The sequence below is a fragment of the Staurois parvus genome, unplaced genomic scaffold (assembly GCF_062004578.1).
Source record: "Staurois parvus isolate SC_StPar_1 unplaced genomic scaffold, SC_StPar_1.0 ptg000249l, whole genome shotgun sequence".
NCBI lineage: Eukaryota > Metazoa > Chordata > Amphibia > Anura > Ranidae > Staurois > Staurois parvus.
The window spans coordinates 437091-455132 of NW_028318045.1; the positions used below are offsets into that span (position 1 = coordinate 437091).

Consider the following 18042-nt stretch of genomic DNA (forward strand, 5'->3'; position numbering starts at 1 on the left):
AAACATTTCCCCTTTACCTGGGAATCACATAGCATACCCTACCTAGGGATAAAACTTACCGCAACCACTGGCCAACTTTACGCAACTAATTACAAACCATTATTGGAAACCATCCCCCAAGAAATAAAAATTCTACCACACTATCAACTTTAGGTAGAGTAGCAACTTTAAAAATGTGTATATTACCTAAAATACTATATATTTTTCGGACACTCTCTATACCAGTTCCTCATACCTTCTTCTCAAAAATTCAAGCTACGCTAAATAAATTTTTATGGAACTCTAAAAGACCCAGATGTTCCACGAACTTATTATTACGCCCACCCTCCAGAGGTGGGACAGGTCTCCCCCACCTAAAATCATATTACCAAGCAGTCCTCTTAGTCCAACTCTTCTTCTGGTGGCACCCAACCGACGAGAAGATCTGGACCAAACTAGAAAACTCATTATGCTCACTACACACGATAACAGACATACTATACATACCCAGGAAAGCCCTACCTAAAAATCTGCAAACACACCCATGCATCCAGGCTTCTTTAAATGCTTGGTTTGACTTCTCGCCCTCAATCAAGCAAACAAGAGCAATGTGAAAATTCCCACCCCCTTTTCAACCCTACACTCCCTCACTCCCCACTTAAACATATCAACATGGAGCAGTCTTGGTATCACCCACATCCAAGATCTCTACATAAAACACAAACTAGACTCATTCTCCGTCCTCCAAAAGAAATTTCGTCTTCCAAACAAAGAACAATATACTTATTTACGAATAGTCCACTCTCTTCACAAAACACAAATACCACTTGAGATAGAAATTCCGGCAACTGCACAACACTTCTTCCAAAAGACACAATACCCCAAGAAAGGAATTTCGACTTTCTATTCACTCATAACTGAACTACAGTTCACTACAAACAACTCTTCCTTACTCAATTGGGGAAAGAATCTCTCCCAACCAATCGCTCTAAACACTTGGGAAAAGACATTCAATATCACATTTAAAGCTTCTAAATGTAGCTCCCATTGGGAAAATTATCTGACAATCCTACACCATTGGTATCTGACACCAACTAAATTATCCCAATTTTACCCTCAACATTCACAACTCTGCTGGAGACATTGTGGAGAAAAGGGATCTCTCCTTCACATACTTTGGGACTGTAAATCTCTTAAATCTTATTGGAACAAGGTTTTCCAGATCATCTCATCACTCACAGGAACTCCAATTACTCCAAATCTAGCCCTAGCTCTCCTCCACATCGGAATAGACATATTCCCTGTAAAGGCACGCACTATTATCATCCACATTCTAGCAGCTGCAAAACTTAACATCACCAAACTATGGAGATCCACTACAACCCCTTTATTATCCCGCCTCATTTCCGATCTCAATTTCCAATGCGAGATGGAAAGAAGAACCGCACTCTATAATTCCTCCTACCATAAATTTAAAACCCATTGGTCACAATGGTTAAATAATCCCAGTTGCTCAATTAAATGATTACTATTCAAAAGGAATACATTATTCTCTACCCATACTGAATTGGTGCTTACCTTCCCTTCCCCCCACTTCCTCCCCTGTTCTTCCACTACCCTCATGTTCTCCCCACTATTATGCCCCACTAGTCTTCTAGAATGGTTCACAACATACAGAGCATACCTCTCATGTAACTAAACTACAGGAATACAAGTTCCCCGGCCACTTGGTGGGGATTCTTCGCTTATCTTTTGTCATTATTTTTCATATAATGTTATTCTCGATGTGAACCAAAATGTTCGACTATCTAATATTACTTATGTATGTTTAAATTTCAATAAAAATTATTTGAATATAAAAACTCATAGGTGTATGTGTTATTTAACCACCTCAAGACCAGACTGCTTCACCTCCTTCCTGCCCAGGTCAATTTTCAGATTTCAATGCTGCCATATTTTGAATGACAATTACCCAGTCATGCAACACACTACCCAAATTAAATTTTTATAATTTTTTTAGGCAGTTTCTTTTGGTGGTATTTAATCACCAGTGTTTTTTTTATCTTTGTTACATAAAAAAGACAAACATTTGAAAAAAAAGGAAAGTTTTTCTGTTATAACATTTTGCAAATAAATGTTTCTTCATAAATCTAGGTCAAAATGTATTTTTCAAAATTTCTTTGGTAAAAATAACCCAAATCAGTGTATACTATTTAGTCTATGTGAAAGTTATAGAATCTACAAACTATGGCATACTTACAATTACACCTCAAAACACATTCTGTTATGCCTCCTGAGTATGGGAATGCTTAGGCTCTTTCACAGCCAAGATGCATAGAGGGTCCCAAAATCCAAGGAGCACCTTTGGTCATTCCAGGTATATAGGTTACACATCTAATTTCTTGACTACCTGTCATATTTTTGGAGGCCCTGTAGTACCAGGACAGTGGAAACACCCACAAAATGACCACATTTTGAAAAGCAAACACTCCAAGGTTTTTTCTAAGAGGCATGATGAGTCATTTAAAGACTTTGCCACAAGTTTTTGGAAAATGCAGAAAGAAAAGAAAAATAATTTTTTTATACAAAGCTCTCAACTTAACAAGATACTTGTCACGCATAGCATGGGCATACTTAGAATTACAACCCAAAACTCATTCTACTTCTCTCCCTGACTATGGGAGCCGCTTGGTAATTTTGGGTCCACTGTTCTGTGCCTCAACTCCAAGAACACCCTCAGCCCCACCTGATTGATAAAAATCACTACAAACACAAGTAGCAATAAATGAACACACACCTGCTTAGTGGCAGACATTATTAAACTATAATTAAGGACTTGCATAAATGGCAATTTAAGTGCAGCTTGCTAAGCAAAGGAAGACTCTCTCTGATAATAAAGGTAAGGCAAAAATATCTCTATGATAGCAACTCTATATGAATAGCAGGAAAATCAACACATGAATAGGTAAATCAATAACAATAAGCACTACTCTACTGTAAAATGTATCTAAAGAGATAACAGTTCCCTAGAAGTTTTGAGTGTACTTGAAGGGTTGGGAGGTGATAGAGTACCACTTTAAATAGAAACTGCTCGGCCTTGGGGCAAGCAAGGTTGGGGGTAAGTGTTTAGTCCCAAATCTTCACCGGCTAGTTCGATGGAGCTCGTTGCGGCCATGAATGGATCTGCAGGCAGTATTAGAGCTAAATGATGGCAAAGAGGCAGTTCCTAAAGGCTCAGTCCCTAGCAGCAGTATAGACAATAGCTGACAGGCCCTCTCACCAGACCCAGCGAAATGGCAGTGGTGATCCCTCCGGCATGGCACTCAGTCACCCCCAGTAGCTCTGGTCTGTGGTGTAGCTTGTCTGTAGCTCAGAAGTGGTTCGGTCCCTCTCTGGCTAGCAGTGTTGGGCAGCTTGGTTGTTTGGCCACTCTGGTGCCCAGCGGAAGTGGGCTCCAGTGGCTTGCTCCCTGGCACTGATTTCCTTCCTCCCCAGAGCCTTGACTCTCTCTCTCTCTGGTAGTGCTGGGGAACGAGACGTGATTCTCTCCCCACTCTCCCTGGTCACTGGGCAGCCAGGCTCCCTCTCTCCCTGTCTTGTGGATCTTTCTCCCTCTGTCACTTGCCAGTCCTCTTCCCCCTCCTGGGCTCCCAATCCTCTCCTTCCTTGTTGTGGTTGTAGTCCATGCTCCCATTAAATCCTTTGGATCGACTGTCTTCTGGCACCGACCGCCCAAGTAGAGGAAAAAGGGGAGGTAAGAGAGTCAACAAACTCAAAAAAGAGAAAAATGTGACAGGTAAAGGCATATTTAACTTGAGTAGCATAGAGTTGTCAACCCAAGAATTAGCCCTATTAGATAATGGACTAAAATTTGCACCAAACAATAAGCTGAACAAATTCCAAACGTACATAGACATTCACAAGTCTGTACGTCATGTTTCTCTTAAAAAATATTTTCATAATAATTCTATAGTGAGTAATGCCACTGATAATGCCATACATTCTAACTTAAAAAATGCTTCCCTATTCAATCCTCCCACCCAGTCACATGGTTATATCAATGTATTCAGAGACACCGTCCTGAAAGAACTTGACAATATCAATGTCAAGAAAAATCGTAGCCTTGAATATCTGAATAAGGCTATTGATTCTCTTTTAAATAAAAAAGATCTAGTCATTCGCCCTGCGGATAAGGGTGGGGGTGTTGTTGTGATGGATAAAACCAAGTATATTAAGGAAGTTTATAACATCTTGGGAGATACTGAAACGTATCATTCATTACCAAAAGACCCCCTTCACAAATATAAAAAATCACTTAAAACTATCATTGAAACAGGATACCAAAACAAGGTGTTAAACAAAAAAGAAAAAGCATTTCAAGGACCCTATAAATCCCCCAGGTAGACCTATAATTAGTGGGATAGGGTCCTTAAGCTCACGAGCAGGAGAATACATTGATAATTTTTTACAGCCCTTAGTGACTAAGACCCCATCTTTTCTTAGGGACACGAAACAGGTTCTTTTGGACATTAAAGATTTAATTATAGAACCCGATACATATCTGGTCACGGCTGACGTCTCGTCCCTCTACACTAACATAGCACACCATGATGGAATGTATGCAGTGGAATTTTATTTGAATGATTTTATTGGAATGCCGATTTTACAAAAATAATTTATTTTAAGTTTGTTAGAATTCGCAATGACCAACAATTATTTTTGGTTTGACGGTAAGTTTTATGTGCAAACCAAGGGCGTGGCCATGGGAGCGAAGTTCGCTCCTAGCCTGGCCAATCTCTTTATGGCACGATGGGAGGAAGACATCATTTATGCAAGAGATTGGCCAGAGCTATATTTTTATAGAAGATATATTGATGACATTTTACTTATATGGAAGGGAGAGGAGCAGGCACTTAAGAATTTTTTTAAAACCCTGAATAATAATAATTTAAATATTAAATTAACATATGAATACAGTAAGAGCAGTATTAATTTTCTGGACTTAACACTCATGAATCAGAATGGCGGGGTGGTAACACAATCCTTCTTTAAGGAAACGGACAGGAATAGTTACATTCCCACATATAGTTGTCACCATCCAAACTGGCTTTCGAATATCCCGAAAGGTCAATTCCAGAGAATAAGGAGGAATTGTACCAACCTGGATACATATTATCAGCAAGCCAGTATTTTAAAACACAGATTCATAGAGAAAGGTTACGATGAGTCTGCACTAAATTGCACTTTAGATGAGGTCGCTAAACTTGACAGGAAATTACTATTGAATGGAGTGGCCAAATCACGCCCGTCCAAAGCATGCCCGTTTGTAACCACCTATTCGAATCAATATAAAACAATAAGCAGGATCATAAGGAATAATTGGAAGATTCTTAAGGCTGATCCTACACTAGCACAGATCCTGCCGGATACACCTGAAATCACCTTTAGGAGGGCACCCTCCTTACGTAATAAAATTGCCCCTAATGTGATTAACCTTCCCCCAAGTATCTAATTTTTTAATAATTTAGTTGACTTTTATCCTTGCAACAAGTGTGTGATCTGCACATGCAATGGGCATAGAAAAAGGAGAGTGGACAGCTTTATGTCCTCAACCACTGGTAGAAATTACAATATTGATAACTTCATAACCTGAAATAGCAGGTACATGGTTTATTTGCTTCAATGCCCATGCAAGAAGCAGTATATAGGCCGTACAACACGACGCCTAAGGGATCGTTTACGTGAACACGTTTACAACATCAAACGTGGATACAAGGAACATTCCCTCTCCAATCATTATCGTAGGTGTCACCATAGAGATCCATCATCTTTAACATTTATGGGAATTGAAGTTGTACAAACCAACTGGAGAGGGACAAATAAAAAACGGGCTGTATCACAGATGTAGTCAAGATGGATCTTTGAGATTGGATCCATGCATCCCAAAGGACTCAACGTTGAAATGGATATAAATTGTTTTATAGATAATAGTTAAATATTTTATCCATTTTAGCTAATATTTTATCCTTCTTATTATATCTCCACTCCTTTGGTTAACCATACTTTTTATAACCGTCTTAACTAATTGTTTATATAGTTTGCTCTAGATCATTGCGAATTCTAATTTTATACCATTTTCATGATATCTTGCTTTTATTAATTTTCATTATTTTATGGATCCTCGGATCTTCATATTTTATACTTTATGTATTTCTACGGGTATTTTTACTATTTTCAATATCTTTACACATTTTATGTATATTTTGTTTAGTGTGATTTTAGTAGTGATAAGTACATGATGTACATGTTTTTTCTGACCTATATATTTTAATCTCTTTTATCTTTATATATATGTTCTCTTGTGTCACCATCCCAATCATAGATTACCATCATTTATATTTATATACGTTTAGGGTGGGTTGCAGCAAGTGTTCCATAAAAACACCATATATGAAAGGATGGCTTTTAACCTCGCATCCTTACAAATAATCCCGATACCTGCTAACTTTCAATTAGTAATATGGGTATATAAAGGGTGTTCCACTACATAGCTACGCGATTGCTACCATTTTATACATGGCATTTCATCATATATATGTGCGTATGCTGCCATAATATCTGCGTATGACCCACCCGGGACAATATATCCGGGTGCCCATACACATTACCCTGGTTACGAATAGTGAGGATATCTCACTCAATATTATTTCCTTCCCTTCTCTGGTTCTCTCGCTTGGTGGTGACACAATTACATTTGCACTCCAGTAAAATGGCGCCCGCACATGCGCGATTGAAACGGTGGATTTAACGCACACGTGTTCCCCGTATATATGATGATCGCGCATGTGCGGACTTCAACAAAATGGCGCATTTTTGAAGACAATGGTCTATTACAAAATGGCGCACGTTTATTGAACGTGCGCGGATTTTTCTATATCAATGCATTATCAAACGTCCTGTGCCCAGAGCATACCCCCTATGAAACGCGTCAGGTAGGAACTGCGGCACAGTGACGTTTTACTGCCGCCAGCACCACTGGGGTCCCGGCGGCCAACTTTCTTGTCTGGTCAGTATTGTGTTATCATACCCTTTTATGCTGGATGAAATAAACGCACGCATGTTCAAGCAGTATCACGCTATTCTGGCCTCCTTTTCACTCTGGGGCTCTTTGGTGAGCTTCCAACTACCTGCAGAGCAAAGAGCAATAGGGGACAGAGCCATGCATGACAGCTGAGGGTCTACAACGCGGAAATTGACCAGACTTTGCTTCAGATGAGTCCTGGAATCATACCTTAAGAGGGGTTATCTCTTACATGCGCATATTGATTGTGCATCTGGTGAGTGCACAATCTTTTACCAATTTTGGATATCACCACATATCATCTTTTTTGGTTATCACCGTGTGTCAACAGGGATCCATTTGATCCCCCACCTCACCCCACTTACTGGGAGATTGTGAACTGAGCACTTGTATCAATTGACACTATAAGGGACAGCATAAGAACTATACCTTGCCTGCGTTTTGCAGTTATATACCCTTGCACTTTGATATTTAATTTTGTGTGTTATTGCTTTTAATGTTTTAATGTTATATAAGCGCTGCACTTTTATTTATATGTCTTCTGGGACCACATGTCCCATGGTCCTCCACATGTCCCATCCTCCTCCTCTGCTCCTCTGTGATTGGTTCACTGATGTGGCCAAAGAGTGGGGACAAAGCGATCCTAGTAAGTGCCGCTCCATTCCCTTGTAACAGTGTGAAGAAGGGGGGGGAAGAAAATCCTGCAGTAGCTCTCTCCCTGTCAAAGCACCGAACAGCCTCTCCTGTCACTTGCTGTGGCAGCCGCGGCTCGAGTAGAGAAAGAGGAGCTTGCTGGCACTTACCCACAGTGTGGGAGAAGGGGGGTAGGGGAATTGATGAGAGGGTGGGCGGAAGCGGCAGCCCGCACCAGCTACACAACCTAATGTCAAAACCAATGTACTAAAATGGTTTACTACGTATAAGTAATCAGGGAATATAGTTTTTGGGGAAGTGTCACTTATAGCAGTCCCAATTCCTATAAACCAAGCAAGCCCTACTGGTACATAGGAATCCCATGTTCACTGACCAGGAAATACAGGAGGCTGAAGAAAAGAAGAACAAAAGAGTTCCTGTGGTTCCATGGGTGCAGTTATCTGCAGGGGATGGCTGAGACTGGTGTCTTGCAAGAACACAGGCAATTGGATGTGCAGATGGGTCAGTTCGGGCAGAGATATAGTCACCAAACAGGCAAAGGATTGGTCCAGGCAGCAGGCAGAAATGTGGTCAATAAGCAAGTCAGGGTTGGTAAAGGTGGCAGACAGAGGCATCACTGCACTGGTGTAGGGGTGATCAGGAACACTGTTGCTGGTTTACACTGGTCTGGTGACATGCCAACTGGCGTGGCGGTGATATGAAACACTGTTGATGGCATACACTGTTCTGGTGACACTGGGACTGGCATAGAATGGCAATAATGATCACGAATACTGTTGCTTGCTGCATGGTCTGGTGTGGTGGCAATCAGGAACATTGGACATTGGTCTGGTGACACTATGACTGGTGTGGTGGTGATCATAAAATTGTGACTTGCTGCACTATTAGGGCTCATTGACATGTAAAGTTTTAGCTGCAGAGGCAGCGGTTGGGGGTAGACACATGCGGTGGCTGTGAAGCTTTGCTTTGCAGCTGTTGCAGGAATTATACGCCCTGTATGTCATAGAAACATAGCAAAAGGGATGGCAGAAAAAGGATAAGTGGTCCATCGAGTCCGCCCATTTTATGTTTTTGTTTTTATTTTTTTTGTTAACTTTTTTGTCTGAGTATAAATTTATGCTTGTCCACAGATCACGATCCATTCAAGTTAATGGGGGTGCTTGTGTGGGGTCCAAGGGGTTAAAGAAGGTGGAGAGGAGGTAATACAGTCCTTATGGTAACATTATGATTAGTGTGGTGATGATCAGGGACACTGGGACTGCTGTGACGTGATCAGGGACACTGGGACTGGTGTGACGGTGATTAGGGACACTGTAACTGGTGCGACTGTGATCAGAGACACCATAGTGACACTGTACTGCTCTGGGGGGGTAGGTGATCAAGATATTTTTTTTTTTACACTGTAATTGCTTATACAGCCACTATGGCTATATGAGCAACCCTGTTCACTCTGTTCAGCTACATTCATGCAGCCATTCAGTGACCAGTTGCAAAGATCACAGTAGTAAACAATGACACCATGAATGACAGTCTTTTTTTATTATTGATTGGTCACAACGATCACATGGTACCAGGACAAGTCACAGCGGCCCTGTACCCTGATCTATATCCACTAGACAGAGATCATGCCACTTTGTACGTCCTCCAACAAGAGAACAATGTTTCTCCCGCCCTGACGTATATAGAAAATGACTGGGTGGGAAGCAGTTAAGTTACATAAGCATATTTATGTATTCAATAATATAGCATTTACATATACTATGACACTTTCCTCATGTAGGGACCCTGCCTTTAGATGGAGCAAAATTTAGAGTTTGCAGACAGGCTGTAGCCAGAGTGTGTTTGTTTGTTATTGTTATATCGGTTCCTTGGGTTTCTCCTATGCCCAGGACAAGGAAAGTACTCTCCAGTGAATACGAGTGAAAGGATAAAAAGTTTTGGATTATGAATATACAGTATCTCACAGAAGTGAGTACACTCCTCACATTTTTGTAAATATTTTATTATATCTTTTCATGTGACAACACTGAAGAAATTACACTTTGCTACAATGTAAAGTAGTGAGTGTACAGCTTGTATAACAGTGTACATTTGCTGTCCCCTCAAAATAACTCAACACACAGCTATTAATGTCTAACCGCTGGTAACAAAAGTGAGTCCACCCCTAAGTGAAAATGTCCAAATTGGGCACCAAAGTGCCAATATTTTGTGTGGCAACCATTATTTTCCAGCACTGCCTTAACCCTCTGGGGCATGGAGTCCACCAGAGCTTCACATTTTGCCCCTGGAGTCCTCTTCCACTCCTCCATAACGACATCACGGAGCTGGTGGATGTTTGAGACCTTGAGGTCCTCCACCTTCCATTTGAGGATGCCCCACAGATGCTCAATAGGGTTTAGGTCTGGAGACATGCTTGGTAAAGGTCCATCACCTTTACCCTCAGCTTCTTTAGCAAGGCAGTGGTCATCTTGGAGGTGTGTTTGGGGTCGTTATCATGTTGGAATACTGCCCTGCGGCCCAGTCTCTGAAGGGAGGGGATCATGCTCTGCTTCAGTATGTCACAGTACATGTTGGCATTCATGGTTCCCTCAATGAACTGTAGCTCCCCAGTGCCGGCAGCACTCATCCAGCCCCAGAGCATGACACTCCCACCACCATGCTTGACTGTAGGCAAGACTCACTTGTCTTTGTACTCCTCACCTGGTTGCCGCTACACACGCTTGACACCATATGAACCAAATAAGTTAATCTTGGTCTCATCAGACCACAGGACATGGTTCCAGTAATCCATGTCCCTAGTCTGCTTGTCTTCAGCAAACTGTTTGCTGGCTTTCTTGTGCATCATCTTTAGAAGAGACTTCTTTCTGGGACGACAGCCATGCAGACCAATTTGATGCAGTGTGCGGCGTATGGTCTGAGCAATGACAGGCTGATCCCCCACCCCTTCAACCTCTGCAGCAATGCTGGCAGCACTCATACGTCTATTTCCCAAAGATAACCTCTGGATATGATGCTGAGCACGTGCACTCAACGTCTTTGGTTGACCATGGCGTGGCCTGTTCTGAGTGGTACCTGTCTTGTTAAACCGCTGTATGGTCTTGGCCACCATGCTGCAGCTCAGTTTCAGGGTCTTGGCAATCGTCTTATAGCCTGGGCCATCCTTATGTAGAGCAACCATTCTTTTGTATCAGATCCTCAGAGAGTTCTTTGCCATGAGGTGTTATGTTGAACTTCCAGTGACTAGTATGAGAGAGTGAGAATGATAACACCAAATTCAACACACCTGCTCCCCATTCACACTTGAGACCTTGTAACACTAATTAGTCACATGACACCGGGGAGGGAAAATGGCTAATTGGGCCCAATTTGGACATTTTCACTTAGGGGTGTACTCACTTTTGTTGCCGGCGGTTTAGACATTAATGGCTGTGTTGAGTTATTTTGAGGACACTGTTATACAAGCTGTACACTCACTACTTTACATTGTAGCAAAGTGTCATTTCTTCAGTGTTGTCACATGAAAAGATATAATAAAATATTTACAAAAATGTGAGGAGTGTACTCATTTCTGAGAGATACTGTATATAACCTTGGCCAATTACTGAAGGGTTTATGCCAGTGATTTAGGCTGGGGAAGGGAATAAAGGTTTTCGGAGAGCTTCTAGAGAGGTTTTTGCCTCCAAGGCTTTTCCTAGAGGGGTTCAGGTCCAGAGATCTGGTCTTTGTCTCCTGGGCTCCTGCTAGGAGAAAAGGTCCTTTGCCTCTCAGGTTTTTCCTTGGAAGGATGTAGTTTCAATCTAGCCTAGCAGGCCTGTTGTTTGGGGAGGGTGTGAGAAGAGTGCCATTGCTTTTTAGGTCTGCTGTCTGGGGAGTGTGTACAGTATCTCCAAAGAGGCCTAGTTCATTCTTCTCCATTCTGATGCCTAGGGAAGGAAGCTGGAGGAGAGTTCTTTTTGTCCGATTGCCTAAACCCTCATTTTCAAAATCTGCTGCTTTCATTAAAATAATGCCTGATGGTTCTCCTATTAAAGTCCTTGTCCAGGCACTTCCTGTTATAGGGTGACCATACTTTGTCCTTGTTTCCCAGTTGTGCTCCTCTAATGTCACTGTATCATGCACATGGAGAAATGTGGCCATTTTAACTAATATTACACATGATCCACTGTTTTCACTATTCTGAGAAATGTCACTCAGCCATCACTGTAGTGCGTGTAGACATGAAATGGCTGCAAAGAGACTGCAGGAGATCCGCAGCACAAGTTGCAACCAAGGATGAAAAAATTATGAAAACAAGAATTTTATTTTTAAAAATGGCAGTTGTTTGTGACAGTACTTTAGATAGACTAATTGCCATTCAAATAGGGTTTACATCTACTTTAATTTATCATTATGATTATGTTTTGTGAGAGGAATCCAGAGCACCTGGACATAATTAGCAAAATGACAGGGACAGGGACAACACACTCTATGTGGATAGTGTCCCTGAGGCTGGAATCCAGAAGGGGGCAGAGTGTCCAGGTGAGCAGAACAACAGCCTCTAGTGTTGTCATTCTGCTTATATTCAGATATCAGCTCATCAGGACTTGACTATTAGCTAAACTGTCCTTACACTGCTGATTTAGCTGTTCAGTCTTAGTTTGCAAAAGTCAATGTGTGCTTAATGTTATAGATATTATGTAAATAATTCCACCCAGGAAAGTATTGGCTAAACCTCTGCGGTTGAGGAGGATCCTGACATAAATGGCTGATTCAGCTGACGGAGATCAGGTGGAGGGTGGGATGTCGTTCTGTCCTCCGGTGACTCCACTGTAAGAAAACCTCAATTGAGTCACCAGGGAGTTCTCCCTTCACATCCTGGGGATCTCCCATAATTGTCTCATCCATTGACCACATGTTCCTCTCTCAGCTGAACCCAGCCACCTTGTGGTAGAGTGCTTTCCAGTAATCCTGTGTGTTCAGAGTGGGGAGAAGGACTTTCATTCCTGGATCTGTTCAGGCTAGTGGCGTCAGCAATGCAATTTATGTAAATAGATGAGGCAAGTAAGTGACTTTAACAAAGCTTCAGTGACCTCATCTCAAATGAGGTTTAACCCATACACCAAAAAGATGACTGGGCTACATGTTGGATGTGGCGTTTTAACTTTTACATGTGGGCAGTCAGCTGTTACCCTGTGCATAAATAAGTTTTATATATATATATATATATATATATATATATATATATATATAAAAACCACACAATACGCATCTCATCATTGAGCCACAGAAAATCCAGAAAATAATTCATTAGCCCTTTAGGACCTGGCTCCATGCCACCTGTTCATTTTGAGTGTAATACTCAAATTCTATGGACCAGTTCACAGCACATGCAATCCAGTGTGTTTCTTCTAAGTTACATGGTTTCTCATGGCATAGTTCACACCAGTGCAGTCAGTTCCAATGTGTTCCAGTTTCAGAAAAAAAAGTAGAACATGCTGCATTTTGTCTGCAATGAACTGTACTGGAATGCAGTAAAATGTATAAAAAATGCACTGGAATGCACCTTAATGCACCAAAAACGCTCCGGAACACACATATCCTTATTTAGTTGAAGAAAAAGAGAGGGGGGAAAAATTAACTAGAATGCATAAAAAAGCATCAAAAACACACCGGAAAGCGTCAAAAACGGGCATACAGAAATGAATCTGGAATGCATCCGGACTGCGTTTCTATGGTGTGATGTGGCCCTATGAGCGGCTGACAGCTGCTCGGCTGGAGAAGGTACCTAGTGGTACAGACATTTAGGGTAGTATATGACCAGGGATGAATACTGGAATCACAGACTTCTTGCTTTCTCAGCATTCATACCTGGGCCCATACTGCTCTAAACGTTCATACTGATGGGTGCCTTGTCCAGCCCATTCAACTGCAGCAACTGTCAGCCTCTCATGGAGTTTGACAGGCTGCTGGCAGCCAGGCTCCTCAGGACATCTGTGCCCTCTGCCCACCAGAGCCCCTTGCACAACTGCTAACTGTCCTTTGTGCATAGGACCTAAAGTGACTGAATTTAGTTGAAGGGAAAAAAGAATGAATGCAGTCCAAACAAAGCCAATTTGAATTATCTAGGAGTATCATTGCTGGTTGCAAATCTGGCAACCAGTAGCTCAAGAGACTGACAGGGATGAAGTGCAAACATTGAATTTACATTTACTGCTGAGTAAACCGCACATCCCTGGCCAGCTGGCATGGCATATTTTTCCTGGACAGTTCCTTCAAATATTACACAACCCCCACCCCAACATATACAGGCACTTACATGTAGGCTTTGTAGTTATTGCCAATTTTCTGAATGCGGATGTCGTATTTGGAGTCTATGAAAGGCTCAGTGGTCACGTAGGTCTTTGCCATGGCCACGATACTGGCCATATCCTGAAAGTCATACTGATTATCCACTTTAACCTAAGGAAAAAGTAATGGAGGCAAGATGTTATTCATATGTAACCCATAAATAGAGTCAGAGGTTCAGGTCAGTACCAGTATTAAGCTCTGTTCACACCAATGCGTTTTTTAGTGCTTTTTGCAGAAATGCACCACAGTCCATTTAACAGGGTTTCCTATGGAACATGTTCACATCTATGCTTTTTGAGCTGCTGCATTTTTGGAAAGGGTCAGTGACTTTTGTAAAAGCAAAAAGCAGCGTTTTTGCTACAATAAAGATCAATGGAGAAGCTGCTGAAATGCACAGTTCTGCCCAGCAACAAAACAAATTCCACTTTAACAAAAAAAAAAGAAGAACTGAACAAAATGCTTCAAAAACGCATGTAGAAAAACGCAAAACTAACTGCAAAAAGCACTGGAGAAAGCATCAAACAAAAATACATATATGTGAACTAAGCCTTGTACTATACAAGGGGTACATGATGAAAGTAGATCGGGGTGTGATTTTTCAGGATGGGACATAGCGGACACCTCACTAATAGGGCAACACAATCAACAATAACTACTCGAAAAAGGTTCTGACTCTTCTCCACTCTATACAAATTATGTAGTGTGTAGTAAAACCCCAATCATATAAAACTGAAGTTACATTTGGTGAACCTGATATAATTGTGCCCAAACAAAGCTCCAAACTGGTGACCCTGCAGATTCAACCTTCTTGCCAGCACCCTGAAAAAAGATCTAAATCCTAACTAAAGCCCAGTGCGTTGTAAGCAATTAATTGCTTATTACTTGTGTTCCCTTTTTTCATCTCTTTTTGTAACTCAGTGAAGCTGATCTCATCGAAACTTTACCTGCCACTTGTCTACTTGCACTCTGCCCAGCGTTGGCTGAACATCATTGCTGTAGACCAGTGATGAGCTTGGGCATGGTCAGACTAGGATCTGAACCCTCCAGGAAACTGCCACCTGTACTGGCCAATAATCTGCAGATGAGACATTCCCCACCTTGCAGCTGTTCATATACATACCCCTTGTGTTCCAGTCCAAACACACCCAATCTCATCACTACTCTGGACTGGCTTCCTGATGGTGACAACAGTGGGCCTTGCCTGTGCAAACTATATCTACACAGCCGCTTGTAGTCTCCACCTGGGGTGCATTTGACAGGGTGACAACGTAGGAGACATTGGTCATCCCAGGAGAGGAAGTTCCAAAACAAGGATATTCATGGCAGGGCACCAAGTATTATTTTAGGATGATTTCACATTTATCCATTGCAGTAACATGTGGTAACTGACCGTGCATTTACTGCAACACGTGGTAAAGCACAATGTGTGCAATAAGGTATTATTTACAGTATTAGGATGGTACTTCATCACATCACTACAGTAGTGAGCAATGCCCCTACACTGCAGTGTATCACAATGTTTATGCCATGCTAATAAAAAAAAAAAGATTAATTTGTATTTATTTATTTACTCAATGTGCTTCTTTTTTTTTTAACTCTTCCCACCACCACCTCCTGGCCCTTAAAGAGGATCTAAATGCCGGGAGGCAGAAGTGGGCAATCCAATCATGTGACCGCTGTGATTGGCAGTCACAGTAATCACATGACCGGAAAGCTCCAGATTGAAGTATGTATTGGGAGCTTTTCGGTATCCGTTCGTTACTGTGCTGGGAGTGTGCACGGCACTTGCTCTTGGCACAGTAAAGTGTTTATCTAAGGCCACAAATATGCAGCCACTTAGCAGAAAAGCCCACCCGCCAAGAGGTCAGAAAGTAGTTAATCTCTACAGTACACTGTGCACATTTGAAACTATCACCAGATGCAAAAAAAAAGTGAGTACACAAAAAGTGAAGCATACCGAAAAGTGCACAGGGTGTACACATGGCCGTTTTTTGAAGAAAAAGGACCCTGGCCCTGATCCCCCAGGGTGCAAGATTTCTGATGAGGACTGAGGTACTTGTGATCCACCCAGCCGAAACCAGGCAGACCCCATTCTTTGGGGGACCTGCCCCAGCAAGGTCCACTCAAGTACATGGTAGGCTTCCCCCAAAGGGAGAACCAGACCATAAGGCCACGTACCCTTCCTCTCAAGACTCTCAAGTCCAAGGACCAACAGCCTATTAAATCGGGTTCAGTAAAGTTCCACATGCTGTACAAAAAGTCCAAAACATACAAACACTAAAAAAAAGGGGATATGGGTAAAGAATAAGTGCTTCAGGGTTGTAGTGCTACACAATGGCTGGCCTTCTGACTATTATTAAAATTTCTCAAGTCTTGGCCAAAAGACAGGTGTAAAAAAAGCATGCAATTAGTGCTATGACCAAGGTAGGTGCCATACTAATAATTAGAGTGAGCTCACCCACCATAAATTCTTCCAGCACCCCTGGACTGCCACTCTAGGGGCCCAAAAACTGCGGGCAATGTGCCTCAATGCACCATAACATAACTCATAGGGTGAATGGACCCTCAATGGTTTAAAACACCTAAAAACAATGTTTGAATCATGGTACAGCTCGTATGAGATTCTAGTGATTGAATTTACATCTACTTTAATATGACAGCATGTCCACAAGCTAAGACCTGACCACTGACTTTTAAATGACATAGAAAAAAATGAAATCTTCACAGAAATCAGACTTTTGAGTTGCACAGGAAATCATTTAACCAATATCAGTTTCCCAGCTGCAAACACAAAAAGGCATTGGCTTTATCAGATGAGACAAATGTCAGCGGATACGTTGGGAATTCATTTCCATGGTAAATATGTTTTTTATTTGCAGTTCCCACAGTGTTTCCACCCATGCACAGTAACAAAAATAGAGCAGTTATATTGTCCGTCCACGTGTGGCACATTCCAGACCACGTGCTCTGCATTCCTCAAGATGTTGCAGTGAGTCATCGGTAAGACGTGTGATATAAAAATGTGCAAGTTTGACAGAACTGAAATTAACATTATGTTGAGGCTTAGCTCAGATCTCTGATGGTATTGCTGTCGTCCATACTTTAATGTGCGATATCATATAATATGGTCAGACGGAGCAACATCTTGAAAAGCAATTCATTCCAGAATAATTCACAGCTGAACTCCGGGCACAAACACATTTAAATATATTCCTCAATAGCCATAAATATATTCCTCAATAGATATAAATCCACTTTGCATGCACCAAATGCCTTTACAAACTCAGATATTACCTTCAGAGGTCAATAGTAAGTAATGCAGAGGTCCGTAGAATCAATGCAGAGTGTGAAGGTCAGCAGTAAGTAATGCAGAGTGTGGAGGTCAGCAATATGTAATGCAGAGTGTGGAGGTCAGCAGTAAGTAATGCAGAGTGTGGGGGTCAGCAGTAACTAATGCAGAGTATGGAGGTCAGCAGTAAGTAATGCAGAGGTCTCTAGAATTAATGCAGAGTGTGGAGGTCAGCAATAAGTAATGCAGAGTGTGGAGGTCAGCAATATGTAATGCAGAGTGTGGAGGTCAGCAATATGTAATGCAGAGTGTGGAGGTCAGCAATAAGTAATGCAGAGTGTGGAGGTCAGCAGTAAGTAATGCAGAGTGTGGAGGTCAGCAGTAAGTAATGCAGAGTGTGGGGGTCAGCAGTAAGTAATGCAGAGTATGGAGGTCAGCAATAAGTAATGCAGAGTGTGGAGGTCAGCAGTAAGTAATGCAGAGTGTGGGGGTCAGCAGTAAGTAATGCAGAGTGTGGGGGTCAGCAGTAAGTAATGCAGAGTATGGAGGTCAGCAGTAAGTAATGCAGAGTGTGGATGTCTGTAGTAAGTAATGCAAAGTTCAGCGGTCACTAGTAGGTAATGCAGAATGTGGAGGTCAGTAGAAAGTAATGCAGAGTGTGGAGGTCAGAAGTAAGTAATGCAGAGTGCGGAGGTCAGTAGTAAGTAATGCA

At 41.8% G+C, this 18042-nt stretch overlaps 1 protein-coding gene across 1 annotated transcript in view; it reads right to left on the reverse strand.

The window, feature by feature from the left end:
• Positions 1-18042, reverse strand: part of SYN3 (synapsin III) — a 486671-nt gene that overhangs the window by 41980 nt on the left and 426649 nt on the right. Inside the window, exon 8 of the mRNA XM_089680647.1 lies at positions 14010-14152. Within this exon, the coding sequence (XP_089536773.1) occupies positions 14010-14152 (143 nt within the window). The remainder of the gene's footprint in view (positions 1-14009; positions 14153-18042) is intronic.